The sequence below is a fragment of the Vulpes vulpes genome, chromosome 6, assembly GCF_048418805.1.
Source record: "Vulpes vulpes isolate BD-2025 chromosome 6, VulVul3, whole genome shotgun sequence".
NCBI lineage: Eukaryota > Metazoa > Chordata > Mammalia > Carnivora > Canidae > Vulpes > Vulpes vulpes.
In genome coordinates this window covers 131097174-131111046 of record NC_132785.1, presented here as the reverse complement: position 1 = coordinate 131111046, position 13873 = coordinate 131097174, and the positions used below count along the sequence as shown (strand labels likewise).

The window sequence follows — 13873 nt, the reverse complement described above, 5'->3', positions numbered from 1 at the left end:
GTTTCGGTCGGGTGTGGATGGTGATTTCACCACTGTGATTACTATGGTATGGACTACTGGGGCCATGGCACCTCACTCATCGTGTCCTCAGGTAAGAGCGGCCCTCCTGGGGCCTTTATTTTCTGCTCCTTTCTCTGGGGTTTTCTGAGCATTGATGGCAGGTCCTCAGGACGTGACCCCCAGGGTCGGGCTGGCTGGGAGGGGACGAGGACTGGGAGCCTGAGAGAAGTCAGAGCCTCTTGATTGTCTGATGCCTTTCTGAAACCAGAGTAATGCCGGCATGCCCAGGGGAATCACTGACCCTTGGGAGGGGCTGGGGGCTGGACCCCCATGGCCGCAGGACTGTGGGGCTGTTGGTATGGGCTAAGGAGTGTGCAGGGCTCGTGTGTGTGCAGATCCACGAGAATGTCACTTGTAGAGCGCGCAGTGAGAGACTTCCCGCAGAATCACGGGTGATGTTTTGTGCTAGGCTGTGTCTATGAGACTCGTCTGGGTGAGGAGGGATGCTTGGTCCGCCTGGTGCGGGTCCCAGGGTGGGGCTGGGGGGCTGCAGGGCTCGGCTCCTGCCGGGCAGCGTCTAAGACCAAGGGGTCTGCTCCTCCTAAGTGCTAACTAGTGAAGGACAGGACATCTTTGAAGTGGCTTCTGAGGGGAAAAAAATATAGGAAATCTGTGAGTTTAAAATGTGAGATATTTTCAAGTATATGAGACTTTTTAATTGTATCAGTTGAATCTTATGTTTCTGGAGTTGATACAAGAAATAGTGACACGGTGCTGTCCTGTCCTGCTGCGAGATTTGAGTTTTGACCACCATAAATTAAGTTTATTAATTTTTAAAAATTAATTTGGAGATTCTGGAAGTGGTGGTGCTGGGTTTCGCTGAGCCGCGGCGTAGGGCCAGGTACCTGCAGGTGGCAGGAAGCGGGTCACATGGACTGTCTATTTTAGGAAGCAAGAAAACACACTTGGCAAATTTATAGTTTGTGGTTATGCAGCCATGGTTTTCGGGTTGTTTTGCCCAGCCCAGCGAAGCTGAACACGGCCACAGTGCAAAACAACACCTGTGCAATTTGCATTTCTAAAATAAGACCGCGATGCTGGCAGAAGCTGGGAAGTCTTCCTTTTTTTAACTACTTGAATCTAATTTTTCAGTCTTAGCTCATTATGCCCATTTCCAAAGAATGTCTAAGAAATTAAACTGTTTTCAGGACAGTTGATCAACATGTTTGTGTAATGGGTTTATTTATTTATTTTTATTATTTTTTAAATTATTTTTTTATTGGAGGTCAATTTGCCAACATATAGCATATCACCCAGTGCTCATCCCATCAAGTCTGTAACAGTTTTTAATTGGTTTTTCCTGCCGGCAGTCGTTAACCCGAGCCCATTCTCTAGAGCCCAGAAGCACCATTTCCACAATCACTGTGTTCGCAGATTTTTAAGCTAGATTTTCTGTTTGTGGTTAAGAGGCACTTGGATAGGCTGATAAAGCGGCCTTGGGCTCAGCTTTTCAAGCCTTCCTGCTGAGACAAATCTTAGGTGAAACGTGCCTGATGGTCCCAAATGATCTCAGCAAAGCGTGTTTCTTGTTGGAGGGAGAGGAAGCCTAGTCAGGTCTCAAGTCAGAAGGGAGCTGTGCTGGCTCTCAGGCCGCAGGAGCCCCCCAGGCCTGCTGTGGCTGGGGTCCCCCAGGCCTGCCGTGGCTGGAGGCAGGCCAGCGTGGCTTCTGCCACTAGGCCCACCGGCTACCCATCGACCAACCGATTTTAATGGACTTGGAGGAAGTCTTCAAAGCCCGCACAGTGACCAGGGAGCCAAACTGGTAAGAGAGGCAGCCCCGGCTGCCAAATCTACTCATCTGGGAAGTTGCTATTTGCTGTTTTGGTTTTCTGTTGATGAGGAATCACTCTTTAATGACTGCTCAGTGAGACAATATTTATTTGTATGAATCCCTGAGTGACCATTGCCTTGGTCCCTCATATTCAACTTTCTCTAAAGATTGTGTCTAGGAAATGGTGCAAAGTGGTGCCCCGGGGCTTCTTACCTACGGATCCTAGGATCCTAACTTAGAGGGCCACTTAGGCACTCTCTGTTGTGAACGTGGCTTTGGATGTGAGGTCATTACTGTGCATTTGAAAGTAGCCCACTGCCTGGTAGAGAGCTTTCTGATACAGAGCAGAATTAGAAGTGAAAGTTCAGATAAGATGCATTTTTGGTCATATTTAATGATGATTTTTATTTAGAGGAAATTTACCTAAGTCAGGGGTCCTACCTTAGACTCAGAGAGCAGGAGTTCAGCCAAGGGCCAAGTCCCAAGGGGACGATCCAAGCACACTTAGCCCAGAAGCAGCACTGCCTATTCTAAAGCAAAGATGAGCTTTTCCCGATGACAGGAAACCTTCCCCAATCCTTGTAAAATTTCTTAATGGATTCAGACTTGTCAGGAAGCATTTTCCCCGGGATACTGAGATGGGAGTGATTGATTGATAATGCTTGGGCACCACCGGCAGGCTGAGGCCGGGGCAGGGCCTGGACACAAAGGGGACCCAAGTGCAGAAATCCGCAAGGACAAAAAGGGCAGGGGTAGGCACAGGAGGGACTGACCCCGAGCCTGGCTGCGGTCTACAGCTTTCCTGGGTAAGACAGCTTTAGCTCAAAAGGCAAGCAGGTCTGCTGGCCTGAAACTTTCTAGCGAGTCCAGGACCCAGCTTTCAGGGCTGCACTGGACAGGACGACTGGGCTGCCCAGAACAGTTCTCAGCGCAGCTGAACTAAACCACATTGAACTGGCACTTCTGAGCTGAACCGGGCTGAGCTGAGCTGAGCCAGGCTGGCTGGGCTGAACTGGGCTGCACTGAGCTGGTGAGCCGGGCTGAGCTGAACTAGGTGGGCTGGGTGAGCTGGGCTGAGCTGAACCGGGCTGAGCTGGGCTGAGCTGGGCTGAGGTGAGCTGAGCTAGGCTGAGCTAGGCTGAGCTGTGTGAGCTGAACTGAGGTGAGCTGAACCGGGCTGAGCTGGTCTGAGCCAGGCTGGCTGGGCTGAACTGGGCTGCACTGAGCTGATGAGCGGAGCTGTGCTGAGCTGAACCAGGCTGAGCTGGGTGAGCTGGGCTGAGCTGTGCTGAGCTGAGGTGAGCTGAGCTGGGTGAGCTGAACCGAGCTGAGCCAGAGGCTGGCTGGGCTGAACTGGGCTGCACTGAGCTGGTGAGTGGAGCTGGGCTAGGCTGAGCTGGGCTGAGCTGAGCTGAACCGGGCTAAGCTGGGCTAAGCTGAACTGAGCTGAGCTGGGGTGAGCTGGGTGAGCTGAACCAGGCTGAGCTGGGTGAGCTGGGCTGAGCAGGGCTGAGCTGAGCCGGGCTGACTGGGCTGAACTGGGCTTCACTGAGCTGGTAAGCTGATCTGGGCTGAGCTGGGTGAGCTGGGCTGAGCTGGGTGAGCTGGGCTGGGCTGAGCTGGGCTGAGCTGGGTGAGCTGAGCTGGGCTGAGCTAGGTGAGCTGAACCAGGCTGAGCTGAGCTGAACCGGGCTGAGCTGAGCTGAACCGGGCTGAGCTGGGTGAGCTGGGCTGGGCTGAGCTGAGTGGGGCTGAGCTTGGTGAGCTAAACTGGCCTGAGCTGGGCTGAGCTCATGTGAGCTGAGCTGGGTGAACTGAACTGAGCTGAGCCAGAGGCTGGCTGGGCTGAACTGAGCTGCACTGAGCTGGTGAGTGGAGCTGGGCTGGGCTGAGCTGGGCTGAGCTGGGCTGAGCTGGGTGAGCTGGGCTGTGCTGAGCTGAGCTGAGCTGGGCTGAGCTGGGTGAGCTGGGCTGAGCTGGGCTGAGCTGAGCTGAACCGGGCTGAGCTGTGCTGAGCTGGGCTGAGCTGGGTGAGCTGGGCTGGGCTGAGCTGGGTGAGCTGGGCTGGGCTGAGCTGGGCTGGGCTGAGCTGGGTGAGCTGGGCTGGGCTGAGCTGAGCTGGCCTGAGCTGAGCTGAACCGGGCTGAGCTGGGTGAGTTTGGCAGGGCTGAGCTGAGCAGGGCTGAGCTGGGTGAGCTAAACCAGGCTGAGCTGGGCTGAGCTGGGCTGAGCTGGGTGAGCTGGGCTTAGCTGAGCTGGGCTGAGCTGGGTGAGCTGAACCGGGCTGAGCTGGGCTGAGCTGGGTGAGCTGGGCTGAGCTGAGCTGGACTGAGCTGGGTGAGCTGAACTGGGCTGAGCTGTGCTGAACCAGGCTGAGCTGTGCTGAGCTAGGCTGAGCTGAGGTGAGCTGAGCTGAACCAGGCTGAGCTGGGTTGAGCTGAGCCGGGCTGAGCTGGGTGAGCTGGGCTGAGCTGGGATGAGCAGGGCTGAGCTGGGCTGAGCTGAGCCGGGCTGAGCTGGGATGAGCAGGGCTGAACTGGGTGAGCTGGGCTGAGCTGGGATGAGCAGGGCTGAGCTGGACTGAGCAGGGCCGAGATGGGTGAGCTAAACTGGGCTGAGCTGCCCTGAGCTGCGCTGAGCTGGGCCAAGCTGGGCCGAACTGGACTGAGCTGGCTGATCTGAGCTGGGCTGAGCTGAGCTGAACCGGGCTGAGCTGAGTGGGACTGAGCGGGGCTGAGCGGGGCTGAGTGGGGCTGAGCAGGGCTGAGCTGGGTGAGCTAAACCGGGACGAGCTTGGCTGAGCTGAGCTGCGCTGGGCTGAACTGGGTGAGCTGAATCAGGCTGAGCTGAGCTGAACCAGGCTGGGCTGAACTGGGCTGCACTGAGCTGGTAAGCTGATCTGAGCTGAGCTGATCTGGGCTGAGCTGAGCTGGGTAAGCTGGGCTGGGCTGAGCTGGGCTGAGCTGAGCAGGGCTGACCTGGGTGAGCTAAACCAGGCTGAGCTGGGCTGAGCTGGGCCAAACTGGGCTGAGCTGGGCTGAGCTGAGCTGAACTGAGCTGGGCTGGGCTGAGCTGAGCTGGTCTGAGCTGGGTGAGCTGGGTGAGCTGAATTGAGCTGAGCTGGGTGAGCTGAACCAGGCTGAGCTGAGCTGAGCTGGGCTAAGCTGAGCTGGTCTGAGCTGAGTGAGCTGGGCTGAGCTAAGCTGGGCTGGGTGGGATGAACTGGGTTGAGCTGAGCTGACCTGGGCTGGGCTGAGCTGGGCTGAACCGGGCTGAGCTGCACTGAATCAAGCTGGCCTAGCTGGGTGAGCTGAGCTGGGCTGAGCTGAGCAGGAGTGAGCTGGGTGAGCTGAGCTGGGCTGGGCTGGGCTGGGCTGAGCCGGACTGAGCTGCACTGAATCAGGCTGGCCTAGTCGGGTGAGCTGAGCTGGGCTGAGCTGAGCAGGAGTGAGCTGGGTGAGCTGAGCTGGGCTGGGCTGGGCTGGGCTGGGCTGAGCCAGACTGAGCTGCACTGAATCAGGCTGGCCTAGCTGGGTGAGCTGAGCTTGGCTGAGCTGGGCTGGGCTGTGCTGAACTGAGTTGAAGTGGCCTGAGTTGAATTGAGGTGAGCTGGGCTGAACTGTCCTAGCTGGGCAAAACTGAGCTGAATTAGGCTGAATGAACTGGGACTAGGCTTGGTGCACTGAGCTGGTTAGCCATGGTCACTGAGATAGTCCAGCAGAAATGGACTGACTGAGTTGCTTTGACCCAGGAGTTTGAAGTCCTAGTTTGGGCTAGATTCATCTGCATTGGGGCATTTAGTTCTAGTCGGGGGGTGAGCTGGCCTTGCTGGGCTGTCCTGACTAACCTTGATGTGACCTCAATAACCTAGTTGTGCTAAGGATGGGCCAAGGGGAATCTGCATCACCCGACTCCTCATATGCACACCGTTCGCTGACCCTAGACACACCGGCCAGGGCTGGTTGGTTGGTTGGGGCGCTCCTCTCTATTCTATCAACCTGCCTCACAGATGGCTCTCAGGCTTGTGACTGAGTGTGGCAGCCTGGCTCCTGTGTCTCAGGGGGAAAGCCACACTGGCCGAGGCCAAGCCATCCCACAAGTCCAGAGCTGGGCTTCTGCGGCAGGGTGGGGGCAGTTGCGCCTCCTCTTCCCGGCAGGACTCGATGTCAGCACTGCCATCCACTGCACTGTTGGGCTCCTCCCCGGGCTGGGGATGCTGCGAGGCCAGCCTTTGTGGCAGTGAGGTGAGGGAGCTGCAGGGCTGGTCACAGCCCGCCTGGCAGAGTGTGAAAAGAACACAGCTTCTCACCCATCTCTTGTCCCTCTCTGGTCCTCAGAGAGTCCATCCCCTCCAAACCTCTTCCCCCTCATCACCTGTGAGAACTCCCTGTCTGATGAGACCCTGGTGGCCATGGGCTGCCTGGCCCGGGATTTCCTGCCTGACTCCATCACCTTCTCCTGGAAGTACGAGAACCTCAGTGCAATCAACAACCAGGACATTAAGACCTTCCCTTCGGTTCTGAGAGAGGGCAAGTATGTGGCAACCTCTCAGGTGTTCCTGCCCTCCGTGGACATCATCCAGGGCTCAGACGAGTACATCACATGCAACGTCAAGCACTCCAATGGTGACAAATCTGTGAACGTGCCCATCATAGGTGAGAGCAGGGCCCTCCTCCCCGTGGCCGGATGGGTAGGGTGGGCCAGCCAGGCTGACGCACTGTCCCCTCATTCCAGGGCCTATTCCGACATCTCCCAACGTGACTGTCTTCATCCCACCCCGCGATGCCTTCTCTGGCAATGGCCAGCGCAAGTCCCAGCTCGTCTGCCAGGCTGCAGGTTTCAGCCCCAAGCAGATTTCCGTGTCTTGGTTCCGTGATGGAAAGCAGATCGAGTCTGGCTTCAACACAGGGAAGGCAGAGGCCGAGGAGAAAGAGCACGGACCTGTGACCTACAGCATCCTCAGCATGCTGACCATCACCGAGAGTGCCTGGCTCAGCCAGAGCGTGTTCACCTGCCACGTTGAGCACAATGGGATCGTCTTCCAGAAGAACGTGTCCTCCATGTGCACCCCCAGTGAGTGACCCCACCACTACTGCAGCCCCTTGGGCTTGGTGTCCACTCGGGCCAGCTGCTCCCCGAGCCTTGGCTTCCTGCAGCGGCCAAGGGCGGGGCGGTGGGGGCCTAGCATTCCCCTCCAGAGGGTCCTTGCAGCTGAGGAAGGCCCATGGACGGGGCCTCCATTCTTTGGGGAAAATCTCCACTTTGCCTGATTTCATGTCCAGTCACTGACGCAAACTCTCTCCTGATCTAGATACACCTGTTGTCATCAGCATCTTCACCATCCCCCCCTCATTTGCCAGCATCTTCAACACCAAGTCGGCCAAGCTGTCCTGCCTGGTCACTGACCTGGCCACTTATGACAGCCTGACCATCTCCTGGACCCGTCAAAATGGCGAGGCTCTGAAAACCCACACCAACATCTCTGAGAGCCACCCCAACAACACCTTCAGTGCCATGGGGGAGGCCACCGTCTGCGTGGAGGAATGGGAGTCAGGCGAGCAGTTCACCTGCACGGTGACCCACACAGATCTGCCCTCACCACTGAAGAAGACCATCTCCAGGCCCAAGGGTAGGGGCCCACTCCTCCTCTGCCCCAGGGCTCTTCCACAGCCCCTGGGCGCTTCTCCCCACCAGCCCCTCATCTGAACTCACGACTGTCTTTCCTCCCACAGATGTCAACAAGCACATGCCTTCTGTCTACGTCCTGCCCCCGAGCCGGGAGCAGCTGAGCCTGCGGGAATCAGCCTCACTCACCTGCCTGGTGAAAGGCTTCTCACCCCCAGATGTGTTCGTGCAGTGGCTGCAGAAGGGCCAGCCTGTGCCCCCTGACAGCTATGTGACCAGCGCCCCGATGCCCGAGCCCCAAGCCCCCGGCCTCTACTTTGTCCACAGCATCCTGACCGTGAGTGAGGAGGACTGGAATGCCGGGGAGACCTACACCTGTGTTGTAGGCCACGAGGCCCTGCCCCATGTGGTGACCGAGAGGAGCGTGGACAAGTCCACCGGTAAACCCACCCTGTACAACGTGTCCCTGGTCTTATCTGACACAGCCAGCACCTGCTACTGACCGCTGGGCCGCCCACTCCAGGCGGGTGACCCGTTGCTGTGTGTGCACATGTGCAAACTAACCATGTCAATGGGCTGAAATATGGCATTTTATCAAAATTAGAAATAAAAACATCCATTCAAAAGATGCTCGTCCTGAGTAAGCGATGCTCTTGCCTGCAAGGGCCCTGGCTGTGCTGCCGCCATCCCCAGACCACCCTCCACCACCATCCCTTCCCCCACCCAACCTCCGGAGGTCGCTGTGCTCCTCGCAGACCAAGCCCATGCTCATTGCTCCTCTAGCTGCTCCCACAGCCACATACATGCACACATGCACACAGATGTGGACACATGGACACACAGCAACATGCATGCATATGGACACAGACATGTATACAGTGCACATGGGCACACATACCCAGGCATGCACACACATGGGTGTGGACACAGATGCACCTCCACACACACACACACACACAGACACACACACACACAGACATGCAGACACAGGCATGTGCACATGTGGGTGTGGACATAGATGTCCCCACATACACATGCACAGACATACAGGCAGACACGCAGACACAGGAATTCGCACACGTGGGTGTGGGCACAGATGTGCTTGCCTACACACAGATAGACATACAGGCAGACATACAGACATAGGCACACACACGTGAGTGTGGACACAAGCACACCGCCACATACATGCACAGACATACAGGCAGACATGTGGACACAGGCATGCGCACATGTGTGTAGACATAGATGTGCCTGCCTACACACAGACATACAGGCCGACACATGGACACAGACACACACACGTGGGTGTGGACACAGATGCACCTCCACATACACATGTACAGACATACAGGCAGACACGCGGACACAGCCATGTGCACACGTGAGTGTGGACGCAGGTGCAGCTCTACATACACACAGACATATAGGCAGACACTCAGACACAGATGCACACACGTGAGTGTGGACACAGGTGCAGCTCCACATACACACGCACAGACATACAGGCAGACACGTGGGCACAGATGCACACACGTGAGTGTGGACGCAGGTGCAGCTCCACATACACATGCACAGACATACAGGCAGACACATGGGCACAGATGCACACACATGAGTGTGGACGCAGATGCAACTCCACATACACACGCACAGACATACAGGCAGACATGTGGACACATGCACACACGTGAGTGTGGACGCAGGTGCAGCTCCACATACACACACACAGACATACAGGCAGACATGTGGACACATGCACACACGTGAGTGTGGATGCAGGTGCAGCTCCACGTACACACGCACAGACATACAGGCAGACACACGGACACAGATGCACACACGTGAGTGTAGACACAGATGCACACACGTGAGTGTGGACGCAGATGCAGCTCCACATACACACGCACAGACATACAGGCAGACACGTGAACACATGCACACATGTGAGTGTAGACACAGGTGCACACACACACAGACATACAGGCAGACAAACGGACACAGACACACATGTGGGTGTGGACACAGGTACACATGGACACAGATACATGTGCACACACACGACACATGCACACTTATTCACACATGTATACAGCCACGCTGACACATGTGCACACACATGGATGCCAGCCCTTGCACACCCTCTAACCCAGGGCCTCCCGCCGTCTCCAGCCACGTCACTTCCTGCAGGCCTTCGTGCCCCAGCTCTGCTTGTCCTTCTGTCTCTGACCATGGCTGCCATTCCCAGGCCTGGGTCCAAGGGAAGCCCCTGCCCATGCCCAGGCACTCGAAGGAAGCAGAACCCCAGCACCCGGGGATGAACGGGGCTGGGCCTGTCCTGACAAAGCAGGCAGGGGGAGGCCGCAGAGAGTCTGATCTGAGTGGGGGACCCCTGTGAAAACCAGGTCCTGGAAATGGTGGGAAGCAAGGCTCCCAGGAGCAAGACTGAGGGAGCACAGAGCCCTCCGGGCAGAGAAGTGTGAGAGCCACAGTGGCATCTCCTCTGCCAGCAGCCACAGGCAGCAGAGCCTCCTTTGGGCTGCCTCTGAGACCCTGTCTGCACACCAGGCCCTTGGGAGCCTGAGCTCCAGATGCCCCCAAGGGCCCACTTGGGCTGAGGCTGGAGCCCCCTGAGTGCCCTCAGCCTGTGCACTCCAATGTCACCCTCCCTGGAGCTTCAGCATTCTATCTGGCCCCTGGGTCCCCGAGCACTGGTGGGGTGGAGAGCCAGCCAGGGCCCCACCTGTCCTCTCACATGTGCCACCCACTCAGAGCAGGGAGGGCGAGCCAGCGGGGATCTCACTGGGAAGCTGGGCCTCAGCGGCCTCCGCAGCCAGGGGCACACACACTCCAAGCCACCATTGGTGGAGGGGCCTGCTCCCTGCTTCAGTCCCAGGTGGTCCTGGCTGAGCCACCAGCCCCCCCGCCGAGACACTGAGCCACCTATCTGGGGCCCCACATCTCACCCAAGCCCAAGCCATACCGCTGTGTCTGTGTTGCTCTGCCGAGCTCTCTGCCGCCCCAGGGCTAATAGGGTAGGTGCTCAGGGTCACCACCCCGCTCTGCTTTGGCCATGTTCTTCCTTGGCCTGACCCCTGCATCAAGTGGCCAAGGCCTCGCTAACGCCTGACTCAGACCCTTCTCCACAGAACCCAGGAGCCCTCGGCCCCACAGGGCAGGTACTGAGGCGTTGGGGGGGCTGAGAAGCCATGTGCCCTCACTGGCCCTCCTGGGGGCAGCACAGCTGGGGCCAGGGGCTGCTCTGGGGCTGGGCCCTGCTGGCCATGGCCTGACCCCTGTGTGCTGTGTCCCCTGCAGGGGGGGAGGTGAGTGCCGAGGAGGAAGGCTTCGAGAACCTGAATACCATGGCATCCACCTTCATCGTCCTCTTCCTCCTCAGTGTCTTCTACAGCACCACAGTCACTCTGTTCAAGGTAGCGGCAGGGTGGCAGTGGGAGGGGGGTGCACACAGCCACAGGCCTGCCTCACCTGCCCCTGCACCACGGGGAAACATCTCACACTGTCTGTCATCTGCAGGTGAAATGACCGGCCAGCTAGGAGCGTCAGAGCCCCGGGAGATGGAGCCCAGGGGGCACTGCCTTGGGGTCTGGGGTCCCCAGCCTGTTGGGCCCATCAACTTGTGCCTAAATCTTTCCCACGTCGTCCCTCCCGCTTCCAGCTCGAAGACAAGGGCTTCTCGAGACTTGGCCAATGCCGGGACGTGTGGGAGCCTGCAGCCGCGGCTCCGCTGCGAGCGTTGCTTTGCAATGTATACGCATGTCGCCTTGAAATAAACGTGTACATTTTGCGAAACTGCTGCCTTGTGCTGGTGTTTTTGTTCCGAACGGCACTAATTGGGTGCTGCATGTGCGTCTCAACAGGCAGCCCTTGTTTGGAAGGGCACGTGAGAAGGGGGTCTGTCTGCATGCAGGCCTGCCAGGGGACATGCCAGGAAAGGGGACCCCGGCGGCACCCCGGGATTCGCACACATCCAGCCTGCTTCAGAGAGTCCCAATCCTGACCTCCTGGACACGGCGGGTGCCAGGAACCTGGTGTGGGCCTCGGGGTTTCGTGTGCGGCCAGCAGGGGCCTCTGCCTTGGGGTCCCCTCACGGTGCACTGCCCGATCTCTGTCCCCAGCAAGTCTGGCCACCCTAAGGGCTTGTCCCACCCGCTGTGGACATCTGGGGGCTGGCAGGACTGCGGGAGCTCACCCCACATCTGGGCTACACAGTGGCTGGTGTGGGGAAAGCAGGAGTTTCTGGTGAGCAGGCGAGGAGAGGCAGAGGGCAAAGGCTGGGCGTGTCCACATCACTGCAGAAGCAGGGCAGGCGGTGCCGGGCCCAGGGCCATGGCTGAGTCGGAGCCATGCAGAGGGGGCTGGTCCGGCCACAGTGCGGGCAGCCAGTGTGGACCGCGGGCCATGGAGCCATGGCAGCAGGCATCTGGGTGCAGGCGCATGGGACAGGAGGCTGAGAGGGAAGGCGCAGACCTCCACTAGGGATGTGGGGTGGCACCTGGTGAGGACGGCTGAGCCAGGCTGCAGGAGGAGGCTCCAGAGGTGCGGAGAGCAGCCGAGAGCTTGCAAGGCCAGCCATCCACATGTTGCCCAACCCCAGAGGGGTGGCTGCCATGGAGGCAGGAGAGGGACGTGGTCCTGGGACATCTGTCCCCCAGCCTGGGCTCCAGGTGGACACTTCTGGTTCTGGCTTTGCTTTGGTTAAATGGACTGCACCTTGGCCCCATGAGGGGCACGTGGGCCTGGGGGCTCTGGTGCTGGGGGCAGCTGTCGGCTCAAGACGGCACCTGTGGGAGCAGCAAGACCCATGGACGCCGGGGGCAGGAGTCGGCTCCAGGCTGCGTCTTGGCTTCCAGGGCTGCCGTGGTTGGTGGCGACCTTGTCTTGGACACGAGGCACCCTCTCCCTGCCATCTCGCTCCCCAGGCGCCGCCGCTGTGTGCGTGTGCCTTTTGTAAGGATGCTCGTCGTGCGGGATTAGGGCCTTGGCCCAATCCAGTGGGACAAGTACATCCCCAGGGATCCAGTCCCCCACGAGCTCCCCATCAGGGGCACAAGGGTGACAGGATGTCAAGGTATAACCTGGCACACACGATTCCAGCCACCCACCCCGTGGCCCAACCTCATGTCCTTCTCCTGTGCACAGCACTTCGGGAACAACTCCAGAGGTCACCCTGCTCAGCATCAACCGTGAGGTCAGCATCTCATTTATCACCTGAGTGATAGGAGAGAGTTAGGAGCTGTGAACACAGTGAGGAGTTGATGAAAGAGTGTGGAGTGACCTGGTGCAGCCACTCTGGAAAACTGTCTGGAGGTTCCTTAAAGAGTTAAAAATAGACCTGCCCTACGACCCAGCAATTGCACTGCTGGGAATTTACCCCAAAGATACAGATGCAGGGAAACGCCGGGACACCTGCACCCCGATGCAAGTCTCCACACAGTTTTCCAGAGTGGCTGCACCAGGTCACTCCACACTCTTTCATCAAGTCCTCACTGTTCACAGCTCCTAACTCTCTCCTCACCTCCACTCTCTCTCTTCAGCTCCACACTTTGTACTCAACCCCATGCTCTGCTCACTCCTCACCCCCACACTCTGTCCTCAGCTCCTCACTCTGTCTCACCTCCAGGTTCTTTCCTCAGCTCCACACTCTGTCCTCAGCTCAACTCTCCCTGCTCATCTCCACTCTCTCTCCTCAGTTCTACACTGTTTTTTTCAGCTTCACACTCTGTCCTCAACTCCAGGTTTTCTCCTCATACCCACAATCTATCCTTACCTCCAGGCTCTCTCCTCAGTTCCACTCTGTCCTCAGCTCCACTTTCTCTCCTCACCTCCACAGTCTCTCCTCAGAAGCTCACTTTATCCTCAGCTCTACACTAGGTTCTCAACTCATCACTCTGTCTTCACCTCAACAGTCTCTCCTCAGCTCCATGCTCTCTCCTCGGCTCCACACTCTGTTCTCACCTCCTTCTTCTCTCCTCAGCTCTTAGCTCTCTCCTCGGTGCCTTGCTTTCTCCTCGGCTCCAGACTCTATCCTCAGCTCCATGCTCTCTCCTCAGCTCCACACTCTCTCCTCAGCTTCACTCTCTCTTCTCAGCTCACGCTCTCTCCTCAGCTCCACTCTCTGTCCTACATCCTTGCCTCTTTTCAGCTCCTTGCTCTCTCCTCAATTCCTTGCTCTCTCCTCAGCTCCACACTCTGTCCTCAGCTCCTCACTCAGTCCTCGCCTCAATGCTCTTCCTCAGCTCATTGCTCCCTCCTCAGCTCCTCACTCTCTCCTCAGCTCATCGCTCTCTCCTCAGCTCCACACTCAGTCGTCAGCTTCACCCTCTGTCCTCACCTCCACACTCTTTCCTCAGCTCCTCACTCTGTCCTCACCTCCACGTTCTCTTCTCAGCTCCT

At 57.9% G+C, this 13873-nt stretch overlaps 3 gene segments (V, D, J or C); all 3 read left to right on the top strand.

Annotated features, from left to right (window-relative positions):
* LOC112930269 (Ig mu chain C region-like) overlaps window positions 1-8082 on the top strand; it is a 551713-nt gene extending 543631 nt beyond the window's left edge. The window contains 4 exon segments of the C gene segment in view: window positions 6169-6486; window positions 6566-6904; window positions 7143-7460; window positions 7564-8082. Of these exon segments, the coding sequence occupies window positions 6169-6486; window positions 6566-6904; window positions 7143-7460; window positions 7564-7958 (1370 nt within the window).
* The window catches only part of LOC112930265 (immunoglobulin alpha-2 heavy chain-like), a 1136867-nt gene that overhangs the window by 931788 nt on the left and 191206 nt on the right, over window positions 1-13873 (top strand).
* The window catches only part of LOC112930321 (immunoglobulin gamma-1 heavy chain-like), a 931325-nt gene that overhangs the window by 867771 nt on the left and 49681 nt on the right, over window positions 1-13873 (top strand).